This window comes from Uranotaenia lowii, chromosome 2, assembly GCF_029784155.1.
Source record: "Uranotaenia lowii strain MFRU-FL chromosome 2, ASM2978415v1, whole genome shotgun sequence".
Taxonomy (NCBI): Eukaryota; Metazoa; Arthropoda; class Insecta; order Diptera; family Culicidae; genus Uranotaenia; species Uranotaenia lowii.
Genome location: NC_073692.1, coordinates 353,530,537 through 353,558,344, shown reverse-complemented (window position 1 = coordinate 353,558,344; position 27,808 = coordinate 353,530,537). Strand labels below are relative to the sequence as shown.

Below are 27,808 nucleotides of genomic sequence, written 5' to 3'. Positions count from 1 at the left end.
CGACGGAATTCATATCGCGTAAAAAAGCATTGGTGTATCTATCACATTTTTTTTTGTTTCACGGAAATTCTTCTAATTCATGTTCCGTTCTAACTTTTGGAGCATATAAACAAGAAAAAAACACGCTATCAGAAAATGCAAACGATGCACACAGGAATATACAGAACTAAAAGTTGGCCATAATCGTGTTTTTATGTTTATACTCAGTCATACGTTTGAATATCTTGAAATAAAACTACTAAAATATTATTGAAGTTTATAAAAATAATTTATAACTAATTCAATTACCTAGCAGTGATTTTTAAGCTTCCTGATAAAAAAAACTCGATAGCAATATTCAATTCGCTTGATATCTATATATATAAAAATGAATGTTTGTCTGTCTGTCTGTTCCCTATAGACTCGGAAACTACTGAACCGATCATCGTCAAAACTGGCATCTGAGGGTTTTTGAGGCCGGGGATGGTTTCTGTAATAGTCAAAACTCCATCCGACTTAAGGAAGGAGAGGCTTTCATACAAAATGTGTAGTTTTTCGAAACAAATTAAAGTCATGACATCCAATTTCTTGAGATTTTTTTTCCTTTTGGCGGTTTGTTTTTCGTCTCTATGGTCGAGGCGTCGCAAAAGGAAAGTAACCCAGGCATAGCATACTGATCAGTAGGAATATTTTGGCGCGTTTTTCTCAACCTGGGGTTTGTTTTTCGTCTCCATGGGCGAGCAAACGTCGTCGCAAGAGGATAGTAACCAAAGCACACTGTTCATTGATTGCTGGAAAATTTAACAATAAGGCGCCTGTTTCTCAAACACGTGGGACGATATGCAACCTAGATGTGTTTTTTTCTTGCTTATTTGATTTGTACACAGCACGTGATAATAAATGACGCCTAGATGTGACACGGATTGGTATTTTATCAATCGAATCAAAACCAATTGAAAGATTTGCAAAAAATACTTCCATATTTAGTTCGTGTTAATGTAGGTAGCATTCGACTTTTCATTCAAGGAACATTAGAACATGATCAAACGTTCAACTTTTTCTGTTGAAAAAATTAAAAATTATGTTTTCTTCTAGAAATTGTTACTTCGGCCCAAATACACAACTGAAACGAATTAAGAAATGAAAATGGGAGCTTTTTATTTTGAATAATTCTGAAAAAAAACCAGCGTACTTTTTGCTTACATACCAATTCAAGTACGTACTTAACATGAAAACTGTTTTTGTGTTACATGGCTGCATAAAAGAGACTTTTGATCCGCTTCGTTTTTGAAAAGAGAGACTTTAGAACTGATATTCAACTGGACGCAAAATTTTTAAGAGAAATTTTTAGTTTACCCTTAAAGTGTTAAAAACAATATTCCCTTCTGTCAACTTACACGGTGGGGCAAGGACAAACGTCGAACTTTTAAGAAATTCATCTTCAAAATGATTCAATATGTTGAAAAGACCAGAAGGGGTATTCCGAATGTTGAAACTGCAGCGGATATTGAAAATTCTTAAATGTCTTTGTTCCCTTTGAACAGCATTCGATTTTAAAGCCATTACTCTGACGCATCTGTAAATAAGCTTTGCATTGACACTTGCCCCAATATACGGGACAAATGTAAACTTAGAAATTTGTTTTTGCCTACATTTTTGAATATTTGGCTTTCAAAGAGAAAATAAAAAAAAAACGCTGAGAACTTATTTAGTGATGCAACTGATATTTTTTTAAATATTTATATGTTTATCGTAGTAAATTTATTTAAAAAAAAGAAATTTGCACTGTATTTGATATATAACTAATTTATTTTTTTTTTTCATTACCATGATAAGCGCTGTTTGGGTATCGAGCCGGTTAAATTTGCCTACCTTCTTCAAGCAGTGGGGGACAAAATTGAAGAATATGGGAGAGCTCCCATGTAAATTTAAGATAAAGAGCTTTTCAAAGAAAGGACCATATTAAAAAAGGTTTTTTTGGGTACAGAGTACAAATTTCAGATCTTGAAAAACGAGTTTAGAGATCAAGTTTCAGTAAATAATAGATACCATCTTTGAATTGCAATTCAGAACTGCAGCTGCAGCTCTCATTTCAAAGTTGTTGGTTCTGAAGTATGATGAGGTTTGATTTAAAAAAATGCTCTCTAAATCTAAATTTGAATATTTTTTTACAAATTACATTTATTTCCGGAAGGTGTAGCAAAGCACAACGGGTCAGCTAGTTTAAAATATTATTTTCCACCTTGAATTATATGAATATCATTAATCTATTCTATTGAAAATCCTCTCATTTTCTTACATTCTAAGTGTACTAATTTATTCACAAATTTGCACCAAAAATTTGTTGTAATTTTTTTTATGTAATGTGCTTCAAAAAGATTCTGCAATTCAGCCAGGTGTCTCAGAAACTATTTTGGATATTTTCGAAACATGCGTGTATCCCGCTTCTCTTAGTTCATTTGTGCTGCATAGCTAAAAACATCGATTGGCACGATTTCATGAAGCTCCTGTTTCTAAACATATTTTTTCGTCTATCTGGAGCACATCGTGAAATTTCAATAAATCTGTTCTTTAAAAATATAAGTTTTGCTTGCGCTCTATAGATATCTTTAGAGTTTTCTCTTGGATTTTTAGTTACTAAATTTGAAAAAAAAAATTGTTTCAAAAATTAAAAAAAAACAGTGACTTTTAAAGATGTTCCACGAGATTAACATTTATGAAACTGTATCGTTTCTTAGAAAAATTATTTACAATGTTACTTTGATTTATCGGCCTAGCGGTGAAAAGTGATGTCCTTTTTAGTAGGGACATCTAAAGATTATGAAATTTTTTTTTATATAGATGGATAGAAGGTTAGAAGAAATGAAAGATGGTGAAAATTAAATAACTTTGGCCAAAAAGAAATAAAAAAAACACGACATCATAGCATCGGTGGTTGGTCACTATCAGACTATCGACCGTACCGTTTCGCATGCAAACCCCGCATGTAACGAATGCGAAGATAACAAACTGAGAAGACTTAAACATCGATAGATGCGTTTCTGAGTTAAAGGGAGCTTATCTGAGCGATCACATACCATCTTTTTGTTCGTCCGCACTACAAGTTCTCGCTTGTGGGGCGGACCACGCTAAGCCTACTAATGTGTGGTGGTAGATGCAACTCTATCTGTATCTACCACTTCATAGTAGTAGGCTCGTGAGGAACAAAAATTTGGTATGTGATGGTAATGCTTCTAGACAAATTCTACCCGCTCATTTTCACCATCTTTCATTTCTTCTAACCTTCTATCCATCTATATAAAAAAAAAATTTCATAATCTTTAGATGTCCCTACTAAAAAGGACATCACTTTTCACCGCTAGGCCGATAAATCAAAGTAACAAACAAAAATTACGGTGGTTAATCTCTTCATAAAATTATTTACAATAAACATGGAAAAACAATTTTAAACTATTATTTGATAAACTTATATTTTCTAGGGCAATTGATTAAAATAAACATGGCGCAATGAAAGGATTTTGCAAAAAAAAAAAAAGAGATATATTTTTCAGCTTCAACATTGAAAAAATCACGAGTGCGGAAGTATATTCTTCATGAAGTTATGAATTTGTACATGATGTAAAATCTGTTACTGGGACTTGCTGAGAACATAAACAAAAACACTTATTTAACAAAAAAAAAACTTCGAAAATTGCAGGCAAAATAAACGGTTTTTAAAAGCTCCATATAAAGTAAGCTTGCCAGATTGCCCGGTTTTATCCGGGTTTGCCCGGATATTTGATGCAAAATTTCGAGAAAGTCCGGTCCGGCCCGGTTGCCCGAATATCGTGAAAAAAGTCCGGATATTGCCCGGATTTTTTCACAATTTTCACAAAGAAACCAAAAAAAAATCAAAGTTTTTGAGTAAGTTTCAGCAAAATCGATTAACGGTATGGAAATTTTCAACGGTTGTTTCAAATAATTTCGCTGATTTACTTTTATAAACCTTTAAATATTTAAATGTTCCTAAAAGTTTTCGGAGTTCTGCGATTACATTAATAAAACATTTATTTCATTTTTTTGCATTTTTTCTTTGCTTTTATATATAATAACATCTAAATTTTGCCCGGTATTTGCCTGGTTTTTGGATTTGAAAAATTGAAATCCATGCCCGGATTTTGCCATGTTTTTCGAAAAAATGCCCGGAATTGCTAGGCCCGGATGGGAGTGGAAAAAATTCTGGCAACCTTAATAGTAATAAGTAATCTGAAGTATCTAAGTATCTGAATCACTTTTTTGCAACTGCTTATCCTCAAATAAAACATTCTAACATTTATTTAAATTCTCCATTCCAAAATTTGAGGTTAAGTCAGTTTTTAAGCCTGCAATCACATATTTAACAGTGACGGAATTTACGGTGTGTTGTAAATTTTCAGTGGATAAGAACATAAAAGTTCCGATAGCTGCTGTTGTTTGTAAAAAATAAATAAATATAGAAAACCTGACTGGTATGTATTCATATGTATTCAATAAGCGAATATACATAAATATCATTGTAATGGTTAATTTTTAAATTTTGGCTTTTGGCCAGGTTTATGGGTGAAGTCCTCCTGTGTGCGATGGCAAATTTGGTAAATTTTTCTAAAAAGATATGATGAAAATAAGAAAATGGCATCAAGAATCCCTATTCACCCCTATGGATATTAGGATGACAGCCAAAGGGTCAATTGTTAGAAAATTGTTTGATTTTATGGATTGCAAAAAAATTCATGGCCAAAACTTCCAAAATTCTGTTCAACAAAAAATTGATACTTCGATTGGATTTCCGGTCTTGACTTTTGTCGAAGACCTTTAAAGTCCTGATAATTTTATAAATTACTTATTAAGGATTTTTTACAATAGGGTTAAGAAAGAACAAAAACATTTTTGCTTGAATTGAATTTTTAAACTATTTTCAAGAACAATAATTAGGTTTCAACCAAACATTTAGCAAGGGTACAACAAAATATTTAAATAACTGGATTTGAGTATTTTTTTCAAATTAGGATCTTGTGAGTGTCCTAATTAACTGAGAAAAAGCTAAGCTCTCAAATTAGAGGATTTCTGTAAACCTCCAGTTAAAATCACTTCACGCAAGGCCGTGCGAAGGGGGGGGAGGTTTAGGGGTTTAAAATGGAGATTTTTCCAAAAAAATGTCACTGTAGTATCGGGAAATAACGTGACCTTAAAATGTGTCTAAAAATAACTGTTAACAAGCTTGTCAGAAATTTGGCACATTCATTGTGATTTGTTTAGAAGTTTTTGATTTATTTTATCAGTAATTTTTTTTTGGATTTAAATTGGATTTAGTGGATTTAGTGTGATAATGTGCATTTTTGGTATTGTTCTTATTTTTAGCAAAATGAGAATTTCAAACCCAGTTTTTGCAGTTCATCACTGAACTAAATCAAATGGTATTTAATTTTTTTTATTAAAACAGGTAATACATTGAAACTTTTTCAACCAACTATTCAAACTTATTTTGATATCCTTTGATACTACAACTTCAATCTACTAATCGTAAGTTTTACACATGCGATAAATTTTTTTAAAATGATTTATGTATTTTGTATATCAGGGAGTTGAAAAAAAAAATCATCTAATAAGTTCATTGTACATACATATATGTAATTTAATTAAATGAAAATAAGACAATTGTTGTTAGAAGGAAATTTTAAGACAACTACCAATAAGCTAATTATCCTGAGAGGGCTTGTGATATAGCTTTGCTGACTGAGTTAGAGCCCAGGAGTAAACATCGATCACAGTTTTACCGGATAATTTTTTCAATAACGATCCGCCAACTGCATCGTTGATACATATAAGTCGCGAATGACACAAAGATGTTAAAACGACTATAATTGAAACAAAAAAAAATTTTGCTGAGCTTTTTTTATATCAGCGCATGGCAATAAAACGATAATTTAATTATTCTCATTTTGGAAATTTAACGTTCGAAAAAGAAAATATTTGAGATAATTTTTTTGATAACAATTTCTGTGAATTTAAAATTTCGATATTTTTTTTTATTATTCTGATTTTTTTCCTTAATTAAGATATTGTTTTTCTTGATAAATTCTGAAACCCCTTCTTCATTGTGAATAGTGGTTCCTTGGTTTTTAAGATTATTTAACCTTCTACAACCCAAACACGCATTCAGACTTGATTCACTTAAATTGGCGTAACGCTTAATCCAATTTTTTCATTTACTTTTTGCGCACAACTTTTCAAAACACGCCCATCTAACAGTCCATACTAGTGCTAACATTTTGACAAACAGTTGTCAAAAATAACAGCTAAATATTTAAAAAAAAATTGGCTATAGACAGTTAGTTCTAAAATTTTGCAATTTTTGAGATAAAATATCAAAAAATTTTCATCATATATGAAGTTTTTCGCAGAAAAAAAGACATTTGTAAATCATAAAACTAAGCTAATGTGATTTTTTTTTTTGCGAAAAAATTGAGTTGATCCAAACGATTGAAATAAATTTTAACTCTCCGTTTCAAATAGTGAGAAATTTGTAAGAACGAATGTATGAATAATGTGAAAATTGTTGTTTTATTTCTTGAAGGACATATTATTCCCATTTTTTTTAAACGATTAAAAGAAATAATTTAAAAATATTGAAATGAAGGGTCAATTTATGAAAGCACAAGCCAATAAAATTCACATTTTTACGGTTAGCAAAAAAAATTAGAAGCTCACATGAATTGTTTTGAGAGTGCTGATTCAAAATATGCATTTAATTTCAGTATATCGGCTTTCATTTCTGAGAGTCAGGTTCATTATTTGAAAATAGGTTAAAAATTCATTTAATAAATTTGTGTAAAAATGAGAAATGTTACAAAAGTATTGAAAATAAAAGATTCGTATCTGAAATCATCTTTCTCGATGACTGCGAATAATTTTGACTTATTTTAAAAGTAAATCAAGTTTTCTTTTCGATTTGGTTTAGTTTTATGAAAATTTAGAAAATTACGAAATAAAGGAAAAAATTAATTTAGAAAATCTTAGATATTTTGAAGGCAAAATTTGAGCTTGCTTAACTTATTAACTCAGTAAATGGAGTAATGGTGACCTTCAAATTGATCATCCATCAGAAAATTTTCCCATTGCTCCGAGTTACTGTTTACAGTTTGCTGAATATTTCCTTTAAAAATCCTCTCACAAAAAGCTCCCATCATTCATGGACCCGTTGCTGTTGGTTGCCTGCAGAGCATTAATTACATTAAGTTTATGCAAGAAACCATCCAGAGAGAAGTGAAGAACCCCCTACTATTTAGATAGCTGCGGTCAGCCAGCAATTCATTTTCTTGCACCCTGCTCTCGCTCCGGCTGGAGTGGAACTTTAACGAACCGTTAAAATGAACGTCAAATGAGGTTTTTCACACCCTGCCCGAGCTCAATCTGCTGGTGCCCATTCTCATCCATCCGATCCTCAACCCCCGGACAAGTAAGAAGTACATGGGGATCTGATAGACATCACAAAATTGGAAAGAAGCTGCTGAGCTAGAACTGAGCAATGGGAAGCAAGTTCGCCAATTTTCTCTGGGCTCCCCGGGGAGCCGAAAAAGTGAATGGATGCGAAATGAAAAACGTTCTCTGCCGAATGAAGAACGGACGAATGAAATTGGTGGCGAATTTTCACCCCGTTCTTGGGTCGAAAACTTGACGAAATTCACGTACTTTTTTTTTTTTTTGAGAGCATCGAGAAAAACGTGATCCCGATAAATTTGTTGTTTCATTGGATTCAAAAATTTTTTCAAAAAAAATTGATAAATTTATACTTGCCCGAACTTTCTCGGTGTAGACTTTAACCTTAGAAACTTTAAAATCATGACAAGGCTCGAATTGCCCATAAAACCCAAAACAACAAGAGCACAAAAAACACCCACGCTATCCAGAATCTCACGAAGAAAATCTGCAGTACGATTACCGGTAAATTGCAGCGCGGCCCGACGATCGTTGCAGCATGAAATGAGAAATGACTTCCGGAATTTCCCCCGGAACCGGGGTGGATGTAGGCACCCACGACGTCTTTTAAGAACCTTCCAAGTGTGCATGTTTTCGACATTATGACTAATTCTCTGTTATTTTGCATTTTTCTTACATCACTTTTAACGACCAAAAAACCAAAACAAAAAAACGCCAGGCGCCGAGCCCAGCAGCTGAAGGTGGCCAAACAGCGGGAAAAAGAATGGCTCAAGGCCCAGAGAAGTAAGGAACGGATGGGCCAAGCGCACCTGGTCAGCAACAAACGGCACATCACGTTCGAGGACAGCGTCGTGCTGCTGGAGGCCGCCGCCCGGAATGACATTACCGAGGTGAGTTTCCGTTATCGAAATTTTCACATATGAATGTATCAGCTTTGTGTTTATAGGTTTCTTTACTCTAGGTTTTTTATGAGTGACTATTGGGTTGGAAAACCTGTAATTTTGCTTTCATTTCGATTAATGTAAAGCCCATATATAATTTTTTTTTATAGAGCGTTTGTTTGTCAATTAGCTTATAAGTACTGTTTACAAATAAAATCTAATTACTTTCTATCAATTCTTCCACAATTCCCATCGACGTAACTTAAATATAAACTGATTAATTTTCAAATTTTTGTGCGGTCAGGATTCAAAATTCAATTTTGTTCAAATAAACTCTTACATGTCTGTTTCCATTCTCATAGTAAAGCCAATTTTTTAAACTCATAAAATTCGATTATACAAATTTTAATTTTTACATTTTTTCTTTTTTTCGGAAATGTACCACATTGTGGGATTCTATACTAAAATTTAATTGCTACGATGCTTTACACGGATTTCGCGCCAACTCAACACAGCATCTGGAATGACCCTTTCAGAATTGAATGAAATTTTGTATGTGTACTGTTCTCACGTAGTAAAGGCACTTGGCATACTTTAGAGTGGCCACAGAACCGAGAAAACTGGGAATTGAAAATCGCACCGGGAAAACCGGGAAAAAACCGGGAATTTAGTCCCAAAACCGGGAAAATTTACAAAAGAAAACTGAAACCCAAAATTCAAAATCATAATTTAAATTTTCAAGTTGGAACTCGACAGTTCAAAAAATGTGTTAAAAGAATAACATAAGTTTTGATCCCTCTTCAATTACCTGTAAATTGGAAAAAAAATTCACTAATTCTACTGGAACCTAGAGTTCAAAAGTGCCTAAAAATGAGATAAGAAGTTCAGAAAGTCTCTTAAAATTTGTAAGTATTGCACATCATTAAAATTATTTAAAAAAACTATCAATCATATAAAAACAAGCTAATTAAAGTTCAATTTTGAATCCAGAACTCTTTGTTGCAAATTTGGCAATGTAAAAAGATGCTAATAGGAATTATAATTTTCCGATGAGAGCGTTTAATTCGAGAGTCAAACACAAGACAATCATCTTTACGCACGATCTGGTGTGATTTTTAACCTAATAATAATAAATCTGAAATCGCTGAAAATTTGCTGAGTTAAAGAAGAAACCATCTCCAATCAAAAATACTGTTTGAAAAAAAATCCATCACGGAGTCCAGATTTTTTCTTTAAATTGTGCTTCCAAAATTAACTTTTTTCGATAACTGGTAATAATTTATCCAGAAAAATACTTATTACAATTTTTAAAAGCTTAAACATGTTAAGATTCCTTTTGAAAATTTGCGAATAATTTGAAACCTTACCGTGACAAAAATTGAAAAAAAAAATTTGAAAATTCCAGTGAAAATTGTTTCTTCTGTATTTATGTCGATAGAAGACACTATATAAATTCTCTGTAAAATGATTAATAAAATATTCAGTTTTTTTTTTCTGTTAGCTCTAGTTTTTGATATGCAAGGGTTAACTTTTGATTTTTTTAAGCAATTAAGAAAATTTCTAAGATACTCAAATCGAAGGTTTCAGAGAGTTGTCAGTTCATTAGTTATCAGCGATTGATTTTACTCAAAACATAGTAATTTTAAAATTTCAAAATCCAGTATCACCAGATCCTGATTTGACAGAATCTGACATGATTGGAATTCAAGACGGCAAAATCAATTTGTGAAACCAAGGTTTTACAGATTTGAATCTTCATTTTATAACTATTTAAGTTTATAGTTTCAGAAAATTTTGCGCACACTGTTGAGCCTATTTGATTTTCAAAACATTATTTGTCCACTTTTCAATTTGATTTTTGCATAAATCCTTAAAGTTTGTCTTAGCTAGCATGTGTTTCCAGAAATTTTTTAGATTTTTCTTCTGATTCAAAGATTATTTCCAAGCAAACATTGCAAAATATGTTATAACTCTATCATTAATTTTTTCATAATTTTAACCCAAAAAACTGACTCAAAATAAAAATATGTGTTAAAAAATAGACTTTCACTTTTTTCACTAATTAATAATCCACATTTTTCTGCATAAGAAAGCTTATCCTTCACTGAATTAGAAGTGAAAACGTTGAGATTTTTTTGATGGTGATATCTATAAGTTACCGGTCAATAAGTTTAAAAATTATGCCAAAAAAATTGAACTGATTTTGAATAATTTTAACTTTTTAAATATAATTCGAAATCGGTTTTATTAAATCATGAGTCATGCGTATAATAATTTAAAAAAAAAGTTCAAGACCATATTTGGTGCCGTATGCAATAGAGGATTTATAAATGTTTTCTTTAAAACTTTTTATAGCTACTACAAAAAGTTATACGGTTCCTTTTTGAATTTATTTCAAAATTTACAATTTTTATTATATATAAAATTTTAAGTTGAACTCAAAATTCATTGGCTCCAAATTTAAGATTTTTTAAATAGTATAGGGAGTTTAATTCGAGTATCAATCAATTTAAACTTCAAAATTATAAAAAAAAAACAGTTTTTCTACACTATGAAAATCAGAAATAAATGTTTATTATTTTTATTGATTTACGAAACTTCTGATTTTATTTAAATAAATTTAGATATCATAATACTTAAATGTTTTTGACTATGTAACTTGTTGCCTACATTTTTTTAAATCAGAAATCAGAATTCAAGATGCAGAAACAATGTTTGGTGAATAGTTTCTAATTAGCTATCAATTGCAAAAAAATTCAAAAAGATGATATTATAGTATTAATTTATCCAATGGAGCTTTGCGAGTTTTGCAACGGTTGGCATACACAATTTTATACTTATTCGGAAAGTTCCATAAATAACTGTCCCACAAGAAGTGTATCTCAACAAATAACCACGTGTTTACGACTATGCCAAATGACTGAAAATTTATGGTCAAATAGTTCGTAGACTGTGCTTTTGCTAGAAAAATAACAGTAGGTATCGAAAATTATCGCTGTCGATACTGTTTTCAGTATTTAAAACTTAAAGCAATGAATTGCATAAAAACAATCATAATAATGATTCAAAAATTTTATTTGTTTTTTTTTTTCAATTATTGGTTGGAACGGAAAATGGTATAGCAAACTGAGGTTATTATGAACAAAAATCTTTGTTCCTAATTACCCAGGTGAATATGGGGTAGTAATGAACACTGTTGAGATTCTTGTTACGTGAAAATTTTAAGTGTTAGCAATTGTTCTAGTGGAATCTAAACACTGCGTCAAGATACGATTTGTGGTCTTCCAAAATTTCATGGGGAATTTTTGTATTCACAAAGGATCAAGGAATCTTGTCCTACAATCTCATATTCTCAGATTTTAGAAACTGATGAAGTTATGTAAAACAGTTTATATTTTTTTGACGGTTTTTGGTATTTTAAAAATTAAAGATAAGTTTAGATAATCAAACAATGTCTAAAAATGAGTGTGCATTTGTGCATAACATAACTACTCCGTGTTTTCTAAAAAAAAATGGGCAATTTTAAACCACCCTCTGTGAATCAGTGAGATAAAAGTTTAGTAAAAATTTATATTGCACTTGAAGATACATTTATTACTGACTGTTAAACTTCTGATAACGACATTTTTACTGAATTTACTGTGACGAGGGAGTTATAATATTGAAGCCTCTAAGAACAATTTAAAATGATAAGAGACGTGTATTTTGTGAGCTGTTGTAACGTATTTGGTATCTATAACTTATCAAAAAATGATAGAATGTCACTTGACGGATGGTTGATTGTCCTGTTTAACATACCATTTTAAAAATTTTTGATTTAAAATCCCCGTACGATTGTTTTTTTATCATTAAAATTAAATGTGATGAAAACCTTAAAGTAGAATCGGGTTTGTCTAAGTTTTCAATGATCTGAGTGTTATTAAACAACCAAAATAATGAAATAAGTTGAAAATTTAGCTATATGCCGACGAAAATTGACAACCAAGTCTGGAAAACCTTGAATTTAGACTAAGAAAATCGGGAAAAATTTCAGAGTGAAAAAGTTGGGGCTTCTCTGGTAATTTTTTTGAAAGGAAAAATGAGAGAGAGAGATATTTTTGTATTATTTTGAAATATTTTTCTGAATAGTGAACCAGAAATGTCGTCTGTGCTATTCTGAAGTTCATTTTCTATTTTGAATTTTGGTCGATGAATTTTATTTCTAAATTCAAATTTAAATTTGAATTAAAATTATGATTTTTAATTCTGATGTCTGGTGCTTTTGAAACTCTATTTTCAGTGATTTGCTCTCGATTTTCAAGCTCTTTTCCAAGATTTTTAACTTTATTTAATCTGGAATGAATGAATTCTCAGTAGCATATTTCTTACTATTCAAAATGAAGGGCTGAAGTTTTACCCTTCATTTCGAATAGTAAGAAATATGCTACTGAGAATGCACGAATAAAATGAAAAGCAATCGATTTAAATAAAATGTTTTGTTCGTTTTTAAATGTTTTTTGAAAATTACTACACATTTCCATCAATTAATGAAAATATATATGAAGATAAAGTTCTATAAATCTGAAATTTACACCAGTTGAAGGTTAAGGTGTGGTTAATCGTTTTGCATTATTAACTCGAATTTAGCAATTTTTGTACTTATTCCCTTTTGGCTACAAACGACTCGTTTGATTATCTATAGAGTAATTGAAATTCATATTTATTTATTTTTTAACTAGCTGATCCCGTACGAACTCCGTTTCGCTTTCAATTTAGAATATGTGAACATTTTGAATGAATGTCAATTTATAGGCGTTTTCCAGATGCAATTCCGAATGCATTTTTGAGCAATAATTGCAAAAATGTTGAACACGTTTTATGTAGGTTCACTTTTTCTGTCGTTTGCTACTAAATTTGAAATTAGGAATCACTCTCGTTTATTAATTTTCGTTTCGATGCGATACAAACTCACGTTATCATTGCAAGGCAAATTTGACAGTTAATAAGACCCCCTTTTTGTCGTTTAATACAAATATTGAATCAGAAATCAATTAACCGTCCCAACCCCAATAAAACGTGTTTAAATTTCGACCCGATCGTTGCACAACGGTGGCCACTTTTCGGAACTTTGATCTCTGAAATTCGTTGCCCTTCCTTCAAAACTCCCGTGTGAAAATTTTCAAACCAATCCATTGCATAATAACGTCAATATCGCAAAACAAAAAACAGTTAATAATTAATATGGGCGTCCTCTTTGGCCGACCCCTTTTTTTGTATCGTTTATTTAGAGAGGGATTAACCTAGTGTTTTCACCCTGACCCCTGATCCGAAATTAGATAATTGGAATGTATAATAACGTTAATATCGCAAAAATAGTGAACAGTTAATATGTACGACCCCTTTGACTTGCCCCTTGTACAACATTTGATACCGGCATTCGTTTGCGTGTCCCTAAAAATATCCGAATGCAAATTTTCTTCTCAATTCGATGAATAATAGCGACAATATCACAAAAATAATGAAAAGTTGATATGGACGACCCCTTTTGCAGGCTTCTTACACTGAATTCGATACCTGGAATCGATTGCTTGTCATTCAAAACTCTCGTGTACCAATTTCTATCTGAATCCGATGTATAATAACGTCAGTATTACAAAAATAGCGAGCTATGAATATGGACGACCCCTTTGGCTAGCCCGTTATACAAAATTTGATACCGGCAATCGATTGCCCGTCCCTAAAACCATCCGAGCGTAAATTTTTATCTCAAGCCCATGTACACTAACGTAAAAATCACAAAAATATTCAAAAGTAAATATGGACGACCCCTTTTGCCGACCCCTGACCCAAAATTTAATACCTGAAATCGATTTCTCATCTCTCAAAACCTAAATTTGCAAATTTTCATCACGATCCGACCAAAAATAATGTGAAAAACGTGAAGACAATATTTGTCTTGTATGGACGACCCCCTTTAGAAGGGGTCAACCGAAAATCTGAAAACATTTTTCATCATTCCTGGTCTTAATGAGCATCCATGCCAAATTTCAGCTCTCTAGCTCTTAAGACGGCTGAGTCTATAGAGGACAAACAAACAAACAAACAAACAAACAAACAAACAAACAAACCCACAGAAATTGCTTTTTATATATATAGATGTAGCAGACATGTAGTTTTTTTTCTGTGTAACCACTAAATTGTGAACATTTGAACAAAATTTGATTATTTTATTATGGTTTAACCATATTTTATAATTTCAAAATTACCACAATTTTTTAAAAAAATTCTTTGGAATTGGAAACATCTATATATATAAAAAGCAATTATCTGTATGTTTGTTTGTTTGTTTGTTTGTTTGTCCTCTATAGACTCAGCCGCCTTAAGAGCTAGAGATCTGAAATTTGGCATGGATGCTCATTAGGACCAGGAATGATGAAAAATGTTTTTAGATTTTTGGACGACCCCTTCTGAAGGGGGTCGTCCATACAAGATAAATATTGTTTTCACGTTATTGACGTTATTTTCCGTCGGATTGTGATGAAAATTTGCACACGAGTGTTTTGAGAGACGAGCAATCGATTACAGTTATCAAATTTAGGGTCAGGGGTCGGCCAAAGGGGTCGTCCATATTCACTTATTAATGTTTTTGCGATATTGGCGTTATTATATATCGGATTGTAATGAAAATTTGCACATGAGTGTTTTGAGAGACGAGCAATCCATTACAATTATCAAATTTAGGGTTAGGGGTCGGCAAAAGGGGTCGTCCATATCCACTGATTAATGTTTTTGCGATATTGGCTTTATTTTACATTGGATTGTGATGAAAATTTGCACATCAGTGTTTTAAGAGACGAGCAATTGATTACAGTTATCAAATTTAGGGTCAAGGGTCGACAAAAGGGGTCATCCATATCCACTGATTAATGTGTTTGCGATATTGGCTTTATTATACATCGAATTGTGATGAAAATTTGCACATGAGTGTTTTGAGGGACGAGCAATCGATTTCAAGTTTCGAATTGCGGATCAGAAGTCGGCTGAAGGAGTCGTCCATACCCAACTTTAATGTTTTTGACGTTATTCTACATTGGATTGAGATGAAAATTTCCACAAAGGAGTTTTGAGGGACGCTCTTTTGCTTTCAGGTTTCAAATCTTGACTCAGGGGTCGGCAAAAGGGGTTATTATCTGTTCACTGTTTTTACGATATTTTCTTGATTGAGCATAGAATTGTAATGAAAATTGACACATGGGAGTTTAACAGAAAAGATAATTGATTTCAGGTGTCAAGTTTTGAATCGTGGTAAAAAAAAGCCGTGCTCACTGTTTTCGCGATATTGTCGTGATCATGCATCGGATTGAGATGAAAATGTTTAGATGAGGTTTATAAACTATGAGCAATTGACTCCAGGTAGCATGTCCCGTGTCAAGGGTCGGCGAAAGGGGCGTCTATATTTACTGTTCACTGTTTTCAAGTTCCTGACGTTATTTTACATATAATTTGAAAAGAAAAAATCACACAAGGGAGTTTTGAGGAACGTGAAATCGGTTTCAATTATCGAATTTCGGGCCATGGGACAGAAAAAGAGGGTTTCATTGAAAGTTCAGTGTTTTGTGCAATAATTATGTTTAAGGCAGTTAATTGATGGGGATTTTTTTTTATTATCTGACAATTTGCGCCGGGGGTCTTCAGATTTTCCCCAAAATTGAAAATTTGGTTCATTTTTACGACTTAAAAACACATGTATTTTTTCAGATTTCTAACATTTTTATTTTTTGAGTTAGCTTCGGTTAGATTTTTTTGTAAATAAAAAATAACCATTTTTCAAAGCTACATAACTCTGTTGTTTCTCAACGGAAATTATAAAATAGCACATCAAAATGCATTGAAATTTTATCAGCTTTCCAAATAGAATAGTTGAAAAAAATTAAATAATGACCTTCAACATGAAAAGTTATAAATAAACTTTAAATGGCGTCTAAAAGTACCGTCTGCACCACCGAATATTTTGCAAAAAATACCATTGTGTAGCTCGATTCATGATGCAACTTTCATCTCAAGACACCAAAGTGGGCCATTAACACCTTGAAGAGTTATGAAAGAAATAATGACAATAAATCTCTTTTTTTGCATCGAAAACAAACAATGGTGGAACAACTACACTCACATATGTTGATAGCAAGCACTTCTAACAACATGGAAACAAAAGAACTTACCAAAACAGGTAAAAAACACTACTTTTTCCTGCTTTGTAGAGTGTTTGCAGCAAAACTGACTTTAAATTTTAACCAAAATTCTGAGTATCGTATTGTTTAAGTGATATAACTAATCATGGGAATGTTGCTTTTACAACCTGGTCATATACTATATAACTTATTAATGTTTCGATCAAAGATCATTGTGAAGCATAATCAATGTCAATAGTAGAAGGTTCAGTCCCTATGTTTGGGATCACAAAAATGTGATTAAAAAAATTAAATATAGACGTGCTTTACATAGTTTTTATATCGGGAGCTAAGCACTGGACACCAAAATCCTTTCCCATTGATCAAAACAGTATGAGAAAGTGGCACAAATGTTGTAGAAATAATCAAAGAGCTCAGTATGGCCAGCCCAGGCTGTAAAATGATGAAAATATGATACTTTTCCGTATTCGTTTTCTACATTCGCCCAGTTTAGAGGTTTACCATACTAAAACGAACATAATTCGTCGTCAGTGTTTTGCTACCTCGATCGCTCATACATGAATCTTCAGTGTTCCACCGTCCATTTTAAATCGAATCTGGGGAATCACGGATGCAAAACTTAGCGCATAAACTTCTGAAAATGACAGTAAAATGTGCATAACTTGTTGTGACCTGGTGCAAAACTGGGTATAAATGAATACGTTATTAGATTTTTGGATATAGCATAAAGTCAGTTAAGCTGCAACAATCTACCGCCCCTTCTTTCATAACAGTCCCATGTACAAAAATAAGCAAGCGAGACAATCAGCTTTTTCTGATTTGGAATATGTATTTTTAAATTATGATCACCACTTTCAGCATAAACGAAAATCGTTTTTAGGTTGTCATAATAAATCGTTAGGCCTGAAATTTTCAAATTGGGTTTATGGTAAGGTCGAGAGCACCATTTTTTATTCATTATGGGACTGTTAATCGACCATATTTGAAACCTTTTTCGAATCTACTAGCGTAACAGTCCCATACAAAATATATTTTTCTCACCAAGCTACTTTCTAAGACTTAAATTTGATCATTTTTGAACTTCTAAATGCAATTGTCAGAAAAAGAAACAAACTTTTGCAAAAAAAATATCATGAATTCCACATTGTAAGTTGAATCTTTTTACGATTTTTGATTACATCTGATAGTTTTTCGCTCAGGAAGTCATTCCTAAGAAAGTCAGACCTGCCTTCGAAAACTAGTGTGCATCATTTGACAACAAGTGAGTTAAAAAAATGTTTAAATGATTCAAAGCAATAAACCGAAGACTATTTCGCCGAAAGAAACATTGAAAAGTAACCAAATCCGTGGTATTTCACATATAGGACTGTTATTCAGGTATATTTCATATAGGACAGCCACGAATTGATATTTTTTTCGAATTTTCTAAAACAAAACCTCTTTTTTAGTCTTTTATGTTGAAGCCTTATGTTGACCTAAAATGACGAAAATTCATACGGGACTGTTATGCGAGTAAGGGCAGTCTGAAAAGGACGAAAAAATAGTGTTTTTTACCAGCTTTGATAAGTTCTTTTGTTTCCATGTTGTTAGAAGTGCTTGCTATCTCCATATGTGAGTGCAGTTGTTCGACCATTGTTTATTTTCGACGCAAAAAAAGAGATTTATTGTCATTATTTCTTTCATAACTCTTCAAGGTGTTAATGGCCCACTTTGGTGTCTTCAGATGAAAGTTGCATCATGAATTGAGCTACACAATGGTATTTTTTGCAAAATATTCGGTGGTGCAGACGGTACTTTTAGACGCCATTTAAAGTTTATTTACAACTTTTCATGTTGAAGGTCATTATTTAATTTTTTTCAACTATTCTATTTGGAAAGCTGATAAAATTTCAATGCATTTTGATGTGCTATTTTATAATTTCCGTTGAGAAACAACAGAGTTATGTAGCTTTGAAAAATGGTTATTTTTTATTTACAAAAAAATCTAACCGAAGCTAACTCGAAAAATAAAAATGTTAGAAATCTGAAAAAATACATGTGTTTTTAAGTCGCAAAAATGAACCAAATTTTCAATTTTGGGGAAAATCTGAAGACCCCCGGCGCAAACCCGTCAGATAATAAAAAAAAATCCCCTGATACCAATTTAAGTGTGAAGGTCAAGCAAAAGAGTCGTGCACATAAACAAATAGGACATGTTTCTACCATAATGTCTAGATTTTGCAACCGATCGAGAAGAAAACACTCTCACATAAATTTTAATAAAAATCCAATCAACCTTTTAATTTGAATTTCAAGTAATAGTAATAATAGCGACTTTAAACACTGTTGAATTTTTTCCCCAAAATTGTTGAAAGAATGTTTCGAATTAATTTTCTAAACTCATTTTGACGTACCAATGATTTAAAGCGAAACGAAGTTCGTACGGGATCAGCTAGTAACGATATATTTTTGGGTGAATTTGGCACCTTGTACCACACACGAAAATTGATCACGCAATTTTCAGACGTAAATTTCTTCAATAATATAATTTAAATAGCGGGGGAGGTTCAAAAATTCGACAAAAAGGAAAGTAGAAAATTGGAAATGTTCCTATTTTTCAAAAAAATGTCATATTGCAAGCGTCAAAAATCTCTGGTTCATAGGTTTTCGATCTCAAATAAATAAAATCTGAAAGTCTAAAATGTACCACCATTCCGATTTTTTTTGGGTAGAAGAAAAAATACCATATGTTAAAAAAATATAAACCCCGTCTAAAGTAAGCATTTCAGATTGCTAAGTTTTATTCTGGCTTGCCCGGACATTCAAGGTAAGTCTGATCTGGCCCAGATACCCGGATTTTATGAAAATTTGTATACGGATTTATTCTTATTATTTGCAAATTTTTCCATAAAATTCAAATTGAGCAGTGATAAGCTTTGATTTATTTTCGTGTCCGAAAACGAATTCTTCAGTTATATTCAGCAAAATTAATCAGAAATTGTTTTTGGAAACATCGAACAAAATTTGATGAGCTTCGAAGAACAATGAAAGATTCAAGTGATTTTGACCCATTTTTCTTATAATTTTGTTCAAAAAATTGATAAATTTTGCCCAGATTTTACCGGATATTGCCGGGATTTTGTAATAGTAAATTTGAAAACGAATGCCCAGGTTTTGTGAGGGATGAAAAAAAATCCGGAATTGCCCGACCCGGACACGTGCTGGAACAATTCTGGAATGCTTAGTCTAAAGGGGTAGGAAAAACGTCAAAAACTCGACAAATATTTTCAATATTTGCAACCGAAAAAGTTCTGAAATTAAGCTCTTTCGCCCATTTGGTTATGCAACTTTTGAAAAAAAAAATCCATTATTTTTTACAATAAAGTTTTTGATAGAGCTAATGTTGTATGTAATCATAAAAAAAAACTTCTGTGATTTTTTCAGCGAAAAAAAAAGGGTTTAAGTGGGTTAACATTAAATAATTGTTACAATGTAAAATGAAGCATAAGAAAGTTTGACGCGGTTAGACTTCGAGTAGAAGCCTATGCTTTGGGAGCGATTATTAGAAAATTAGTCACCTCAATGGAAAATTCTACTGCAATTTACCATACCGGCAATTGAAATGAATTCTTTTATTTGATAAACATTTGCACGGATTAGAAAATTCAAGGATGTACCGACTAAGAAAAGTAATAATTTTTTATAGAAGCTCGAGCGTTTTGCTGAATTTTTTAACAGTTTTTTTTCCGCTTCCCCGGAACATATTATCATAACGATAATAATGTTTTCTATTAGATCTTATTTTTAAATATGCCCTGAGTCAATGGATAACTAAAATGATCTGATTTAAATTAAGTTTTATCATTATACACCCAAAACATTTGTTTTTCATTTTTCATAAAAAAAAAACTATAAAAGCTTTTGTTAGAAACACTTTTGTCCCTCAAGAGTGCTCACTTTGCGATGTTCAAAAGAGTTGTAGACCACATTATTCCCCACCACAAAAAAAAATCATCGAATTCTGAGACATCCATTTTTTAATCGATTTCAAGAATTTAGTTTGCATTTTTTTTAGTGTAGAATTTTCACTTATTTTTACCATCAATTATTACAATCGAAGCTCATTATGAACTTTAGGTTCACCATCGATTAATAAGCAGGTGCTTTTTTAATTATGTAAGTAATTTTTTTTTAACCTTGGTAAATAAAAAAAGCATATGATGCGTATTTAAGTCAACAACATATAGAAAAATATGCTTACGCAAAGCGACGGCGATGACAGTTGGATAATGATTTTCATCTCAACACACGTCTGAGATATTCAGAGTGAATGTTGGTTAATCGCCGCAATGTATTGTTGTTGAATTTTATCGACGTTTTTCGGCGAGTTTTACTAATTAAAAACTGTTTTTTACCAGTTGTCCAGACGTTTCGAGCTACCTTGGCGTTCGCTCCTCTTCAGTGGACACTAAAATATATTTTAAATTACAATTTAATACTACAATTACGTTTTTGATTTCTAACTTACAAATTACTGGCTTTCGTCCATACTAATTTGTTCTGGCTCAGTTTGTTTTGTTTTTCGTTTACATTTGTGTGTCAGTGTCTGGGTTAATTTTGAAATGACGGGGTCGTATGCTGTTTTAAAATTACATGAATCTCGTTGTCTGTTTACAACATTGTTGTCTCCTCTTAGTTTTATGTAAAAAGTTTCTGTAGTTATTCTTGCGTTGTATCCTGCTACTCTTTCTAAAATTTTGGTGTTTTCAAAATCAAAAATATGACCAGTTTCTAAGCTGTGTTGTGCTAAACCAGTGCTCATTTGTTTCGTTGATACATTTGTTTGATGTTGTTTGATTCGTTTTTCTAAAAACTGGCTAGTTTCACCAACATATGATTTCTTACACTTTCCACATTTTATTTCGTAGACCACATTAATGTTTTTATTTTTTGGAATTTTATCCTTTGTTTTCGTGAAAATAACGTTTTTTATTTTGTCTAATGGCTGGAAAGCAACATTAATATCAAATTGTCTTAGGTATCTGGCCAGTTTTTCTCCTAAGCCGGCGCAGTAGCGGATGGTCGCAAAATTATTCATAATCTTATTCTTAACACTTAAACTATTATAAATTTGATGTGTTCTTTCTTTTATAATATTAGAAACTAAATTCCGTGGATAGTTATTAAGTTTTAAAATTTTGTTAACTGTACTCAATGTTTTTTCCCTGTAAACGGTATGTGTGAGTCTTATTGCTCTGTCTACTAGTGCTACAACTGTGTTCTTTTTGTGTGAAAAAGGGCTCAATGAATTAAAATCAAGATAGCGAAATTTTAGAAAGAGTAGCAGGATACAACGCAAGAATAACTACAGAAACTTTTTACATAAAACTAAGAGGGGACAACAATGTTGTAAACAGACAACGAGATTCATGTAATTTTAAAACAGCATACGACCCCGTCATTTCAAAATTAACCCAGACACTGACACACAAATGTAAACGAAAAACAAAACAAACTGAGCCAGAACAAATTAGTATGGACGAAAGCCAGTAATTTGTAAGTTAGAAATCAAAAACGTAATTGTAGTATTAAATTGTAATTTAAAATATATTTTAGTGTCCACTGAAGAGGAGCGAACGCCAAAGTAGCTCGAAACGTCTGGACAACTGGTAAAAAACCCATGACCCACGTTACTTCACTCTCCCCTACAATCAATTCAACGAAGCAGTTATTGAAAATTTTTTTGGAAATCTACACTGAAAAATCAATTACAAGATTTCAAAAAAAAAAAGTTGACTTGAGAGCTTGAGCTTGGATAAACCGTACATTTCAGTAGTTGCTACTCCGTGATTGACAAGAACCATCAAAATTGCACATAGATCCAAATAAATGGGACTTGGGATTAGCTTACCATTTTCTGTGTGCACGTTTCGAAGGTTCCTTCTTATATGGTCAATAACGGCGCCGGCCACGTCCTTACGGTTCATCGGGGAAAGGGAAGGATTGTTAGTTCGACTTCCGTTGCTACTAGAGACCGAATACACCTCTAAATCTCCACGGTCGTCACAGGAAGGGTGGTTTGTTAGTGAGTAAGGTAAATAAGATCTGGATTCCCTTTGGGAAGGGATGTGATCTAAGCAAAGTTAAAAATCGTCGCGTCGCACACTATCGAGTACATCGCGTTTTTATACGTCCTAACTAACTTAGTACTTAGCACCGGCGTAACTCACCGAATTTTACCGCGCGCTTAAGACGAAAAGAGCAAAGCGTCCTAACGTGGCACTTTCAAACACGTACAATGCACTTGGCAACGATGCAACTCACCGAATTTTATCACGCGTTTAAAGTTTAAAACGAGAAGAGCAAGAACGATCTAGCGAGCAAAAAACGAACACCGAACCAACCGATCACGTCAATTATCCCCACACAAACACACACATACACAAACACACACAACGAACCGACCCTACTGACGAAAAAATGATCCATTACCGAACACTGCACAAGCCTTTGATTTGACCGGAGACTTAAAAAAAAAATGAAAACGCAAATTAACTCTTGCAAAAACTAAGAATAAAAGCTTTACAAAGCTACCGTTTGTTTGTAACACGAAAACTAACATTACATTGATTTTTCTTTTTCAGAATTTACAAAATCTTTAGATTTAGAAATTTTTACGATTTTTCATATTCATCGATGAACGTCAAAAGAAACACGAAACTAGTTTTAAGCTAAACTTTCAATGAACACCCCAACAAAAGCTCTGATATTTTCGAAATATCCGTGTAGTATAGAAAAAAAAAATCACTACATTGATATTCAGAACTAAAGCGATTTAGTGTTATTCATTTCCGTAATAGGAGGTAAATAGTGCCTGTCAAATTTAAAATTCACTGTCTAGAAAAATTTAGTTAACATAAATGCTTCGAAAATCCGAAATTGATAAAATGGCGACAATAAAACAAAAAACTCTTTTTTTTTGCTGTAGTGATATTGAAAATTTGCCGACCAAACTCACTATCTTATTCGCCCCGCCCCCCTCCCCCCAAAACACACACACACACACACACACACACACACACACACACACACACACGCGCGCGCACACATACACAACCTCTACATTATCGTCTAAATAAAAACAAAAAACAAAACTACTTAGCTGAAATCCACGGTGCCGTTTTCCAATCTGTCACCAGCATTTACACCGTACAAAAATCCTATTGGAAAAGCTCCTGTCATCATTCTGACCCCATATCACGTGCAATGTTGCATCCAACAATTTGAACACAACGCTCTTCAAGTAACGCCAGTTACACCCGTTACAAACTTTATGAGCTTTTTCTCACAAGCTTTTGAACAAAAGCCTGTATAACCGGTTCTTCTTTTCGACGCCATTTCCAATATGCACTTTTCTTCCGGCACAACACAAACATTTAAAGCGCAGAAAAACCACCGAATCACAAAATTCAATTAGAAATTGCACTTTCCCCATCGACAACCAATCACCGTGCGACCGAACAACTACTTTAAAAGATTTAACTATACGTATTTCACCAGAAATAAGTAAAATTGCGGAACCGACTCGAGATAAACGATGTATGCTTGGCAATGTTGCCAGAACTCATGTTTTCAATTACAAGATTTCAAAAAAAAAAAAAAAAAAGAAAAAAGTTGATAGAAAAACTTTTTTCCCTTAAATATGCACAAGTTGCAATGTATGGACGACTTGTAGGTCTTATTATGACCGGGTTAGAATAAAAAAAATCATCTAATTCTGAGCTGGCATTTTTTTGGGAAATTGAGTTTAAGTTTTTTAAATGCATTTTTTCAAGTATAGAATTCCAAAAAAAAAATCAATAATTTTTTTTTTCTAAAAACTCAATCATTTTTGTGTAGGAATTGTAAACCTCTTCTCAATCTGCCAAAACTTTAATTACACTTCTCCTTAAACCACCAGAAAACCCGACATCACATAGTTCTGGTCTAATAGTGCAGTGGTTTCGTAATGATGACGACGTCGCCGCTTGATGGCAGAACGTGCCAATTGATGAAACCACAAACACCGAATACGTGATTTTCCACCACTCATTTGGGGGAAGAAAGGTCATGCACTAAAATTGCTCGTAGGAGGGCAACAAACGCCGCGACCGGTATCATGAATTTCCGAGAATCGCGGCCAACACCTCAATCAATGAGATACGTTTATTATTGATTCTAGCTCTCTCCTCAATACTTTTCGACCCATCCATCAGTTCGCGCTCTCCTTCTGAGCGAATCGGTCGTTTTCGTCAGAAGTCCTTGATCAAATCAGAAGTCTTATCGGTTTTTCTTCGCGTTATTTAACTCGCGGAGTTTAAACCCGTGATGGGTCGTCGAGAGAACACGTTCCGTGTTGATTATTCACAAGTTCCGAAACCACCGAGCTATGAAGAACTACACAAATTTGTGGGCGAACAACTGGGTTTGTCACGCGAAAATGTGGTTCTTATCCAACCCAATAGAAGGTTGAATTCTATCTTTGTCAAGGTCAATGACCTGCAACTTGCTGAACGCATAGTCGAAGAACACGACGACAAGCACACCCTAGAACAGGAAGGCAAACCGTACAAAATTCGGATCTACATGGAAGATGGCGCTGTAGAGGTGAGAGTGTTCGATCTCACCGATACAATAACTAACCAGCAGGTAGCTGATTTCTTTGGTGCATATGGAGAAGTACTCACCGTGCGTGATGTCCTCTGGGATGCCAAACTCCTATTTGGAGGTCTACCAACAGGAATACGATCCGTGCGTATGATCGTGAACCAAAACATTCCTTCGACGGTTGTGATCGAAGGTCAAACCACAGGTGTAAGCTACAAAGGTCAGCGCCAGACCTGTGTGTACTGCAACGAATTCGCACACGCAGGAATTCCTTGTGTGCAGAATAAAAAGCTTCTTGTTCAAAAACTAGCAGCAGACAAACTCTCCTATGCAAAGGTGCTAGCCAACAGTCAACCACTATCAAGATATCGTTCTAGATCTAGAACCACCACGCTCACACGCGACCCAAAACAACAGCGACCTGATACACAGACCACGGGAACCACTCAAATGGACACAACAACCAAAAGGATGCCACCACCACCGTTACCACCACTAGCAAACCGCAGACCGAATACACCGATAGAACCCCAACACACCGAGAAAGCAACCGAAGATAGCGAGACAGATGATTCCACCACTACGGTCAACAGTAAACGCAACCGACTACGCCCGGCTCCGAAAAAGATGAGGTCCGACACAGAAATGTCTGACAACATCACCAAATAACAACTACAATGGATTACTACAGCTACAATTTAGGTACCATCAACATAAACACGATAACCAACCCGACTAAGATAAATGCCCTGCTAACCTTCATACGCATGTTAGATCTCGACATTGTTTTTATGCAAGAAGTATATGATGAAAACCTTTCCTTCCCTGGCTACACTATCATCTTCAACATAGATCACTCAAAACGAGGCACTGCAATAGCACTTAAGGACCACATACACTTTACACGAGTAGAAAAAAGCATCGATGGCAGGTTGCTAGCGCTCTGCATTTCTAACACTACAATCTGCAACATCTACGCTCCTTCTGGCACCGCAAACCTTACAGAAAGAGAGCGATTTTTTAACAACACTATCGCTTACTACTTACGTCGTCCTACTGAAAACGTTGTATTGGCTGGAGACTTCAACTGCGTAATACGTCAATGCGACGCTACTGGATACAACCAAAGCCCATCGCTTCAAGCAACGATACAACACCTACAGCTCTACGATACATGGATTAAACTACAACCACAAAATATTGGATTTACATACATCACACACAACTCGTCTTCAAGATTGGATCGTGTTTATGTAAGTGCAGGACTGGTTGATCAGCTGAGAGCAAGAGCTACGCACGTATGTTGTTTCTCTGATCATAAGGCCGTAACATTACGTCTATGCTTACCAATTTTGGGAACCGCCCCTGGCCCAGGCTTTTGGTCGATGCGCCCTCACCTTTTAACACCTGAAAACATTGCTGACTTTGAACTAAGTTGGCAGCAATGGACTCGGCACCGAAGAAACTATCCATCGTGGATCTCGTGGTGGATAGAATTTGCGAAACCCAAAATAAAATCTTTTTTCCGATGGAGATCTAAAATGGCCTTCGACGATTTCCACTGTGAACACCAACGACTATATGCATGCCTTCGGGAGGCATACGACGGCTACTACAGGAACCCAAACTTGCTCACAACTATAAACCGACTGAAAGGACAGCTGCTTGCCCACCAGAGACGATCTACTGAAATGTTCATGCGTATTAACGAAACGTACGTTGCAGGCGAACCAATATCTGTGTATCAACTAGGCGAAAGAAGGAAGAAAAAAACACGGATAAAACGGCTGATCGACGAGCGAAATGACGTCATCGATCAGGCGGACGACATCGAACGATATCTTCTGAACTACTACAGGGAGTTATATGCACACCAGGACACTGACGACGACGTAGGAATCCAGTTTGATAGTGAGAGACTTATCTATGAGAGCGATGAGGCAAATCGGACGTGTATGGATGAGATCACCACAGCTGAGATATACACTGCTATAAAACTTAGTGCGCCGAGGAAATCTCCGGGACCAGATGGGATTCCCAGAGAGTTTTTCCTTCGTACTTTTGACATCATACACAGAGAGCTAAATTTGATACTCAACGAGGCATTATCAGGTAATTTCCCAACATGTTTTATGGATGGCATTATAGTTTTGGTTAAAAAGAAGGGTAATGACGAAACTGCTAGAGGTTATCGACCGATTTCACTTTTAAACTTCGACTCAAAAATACTTTCTCGCATTATAAAGCTCAGGCTAGAAAAGATTATGATTGCTAACCAGATAATAAGTGGGACTCAAAAGTGTTCAAATGGTGAACGGAACATCTTCCAGGCCACTCTCGCGCTCAAGGATCGCATAGCACAGCTAACAGAAAGTAAACGAAGAGGTAAACTAGTGTCGTTTGATCTTCAAGCAGCCTTTGATCGAGTATCTCGATCGTTCCTAAAACATACCATGTGCGCACTCGGATTTAATCAAAGACTCATCTCTCTCTTACTAACACTAGCAAACCGCTCATCTTCTCGGCTATTAATAAATGGAAGGCTCTCTCCAGCCTTTCCTATACAACGATCGGTAAGACAAGGAGATCCTTTATCGATGCACTTGTTTGTGATCTACCTACAACCACTAATAACATATCTCGAGAACATATGTGGGAACGATATCTTGGTTGCATATGCTGACGACATTACTACTATCG

General features: G+C 33.9%; 1 protein-coding gene across 1 annotated transcript in view; it reads left to right on the top strand.

The window, feature by feature from the left end:
* Positions 1 to 27,808, top strand: part of LOC129743071 (protein phosphatase 1 regulatory subunit 12B-like) — a 186,006-nt gene that overhangs the window by 43,718 nt on the left and 114,480 nt on the right. The window contains exon 3 of the mRNA XM_055735014.1: positions 8,153 to 8,324. Coding sequence (XP_055590989.1) covers positions 8,153 to 8,324 — 172 coding nt within the window. The remainder of the gene's footprint in view (positions 1 to 8,152; positions 8,325 to 27,808) is intronic.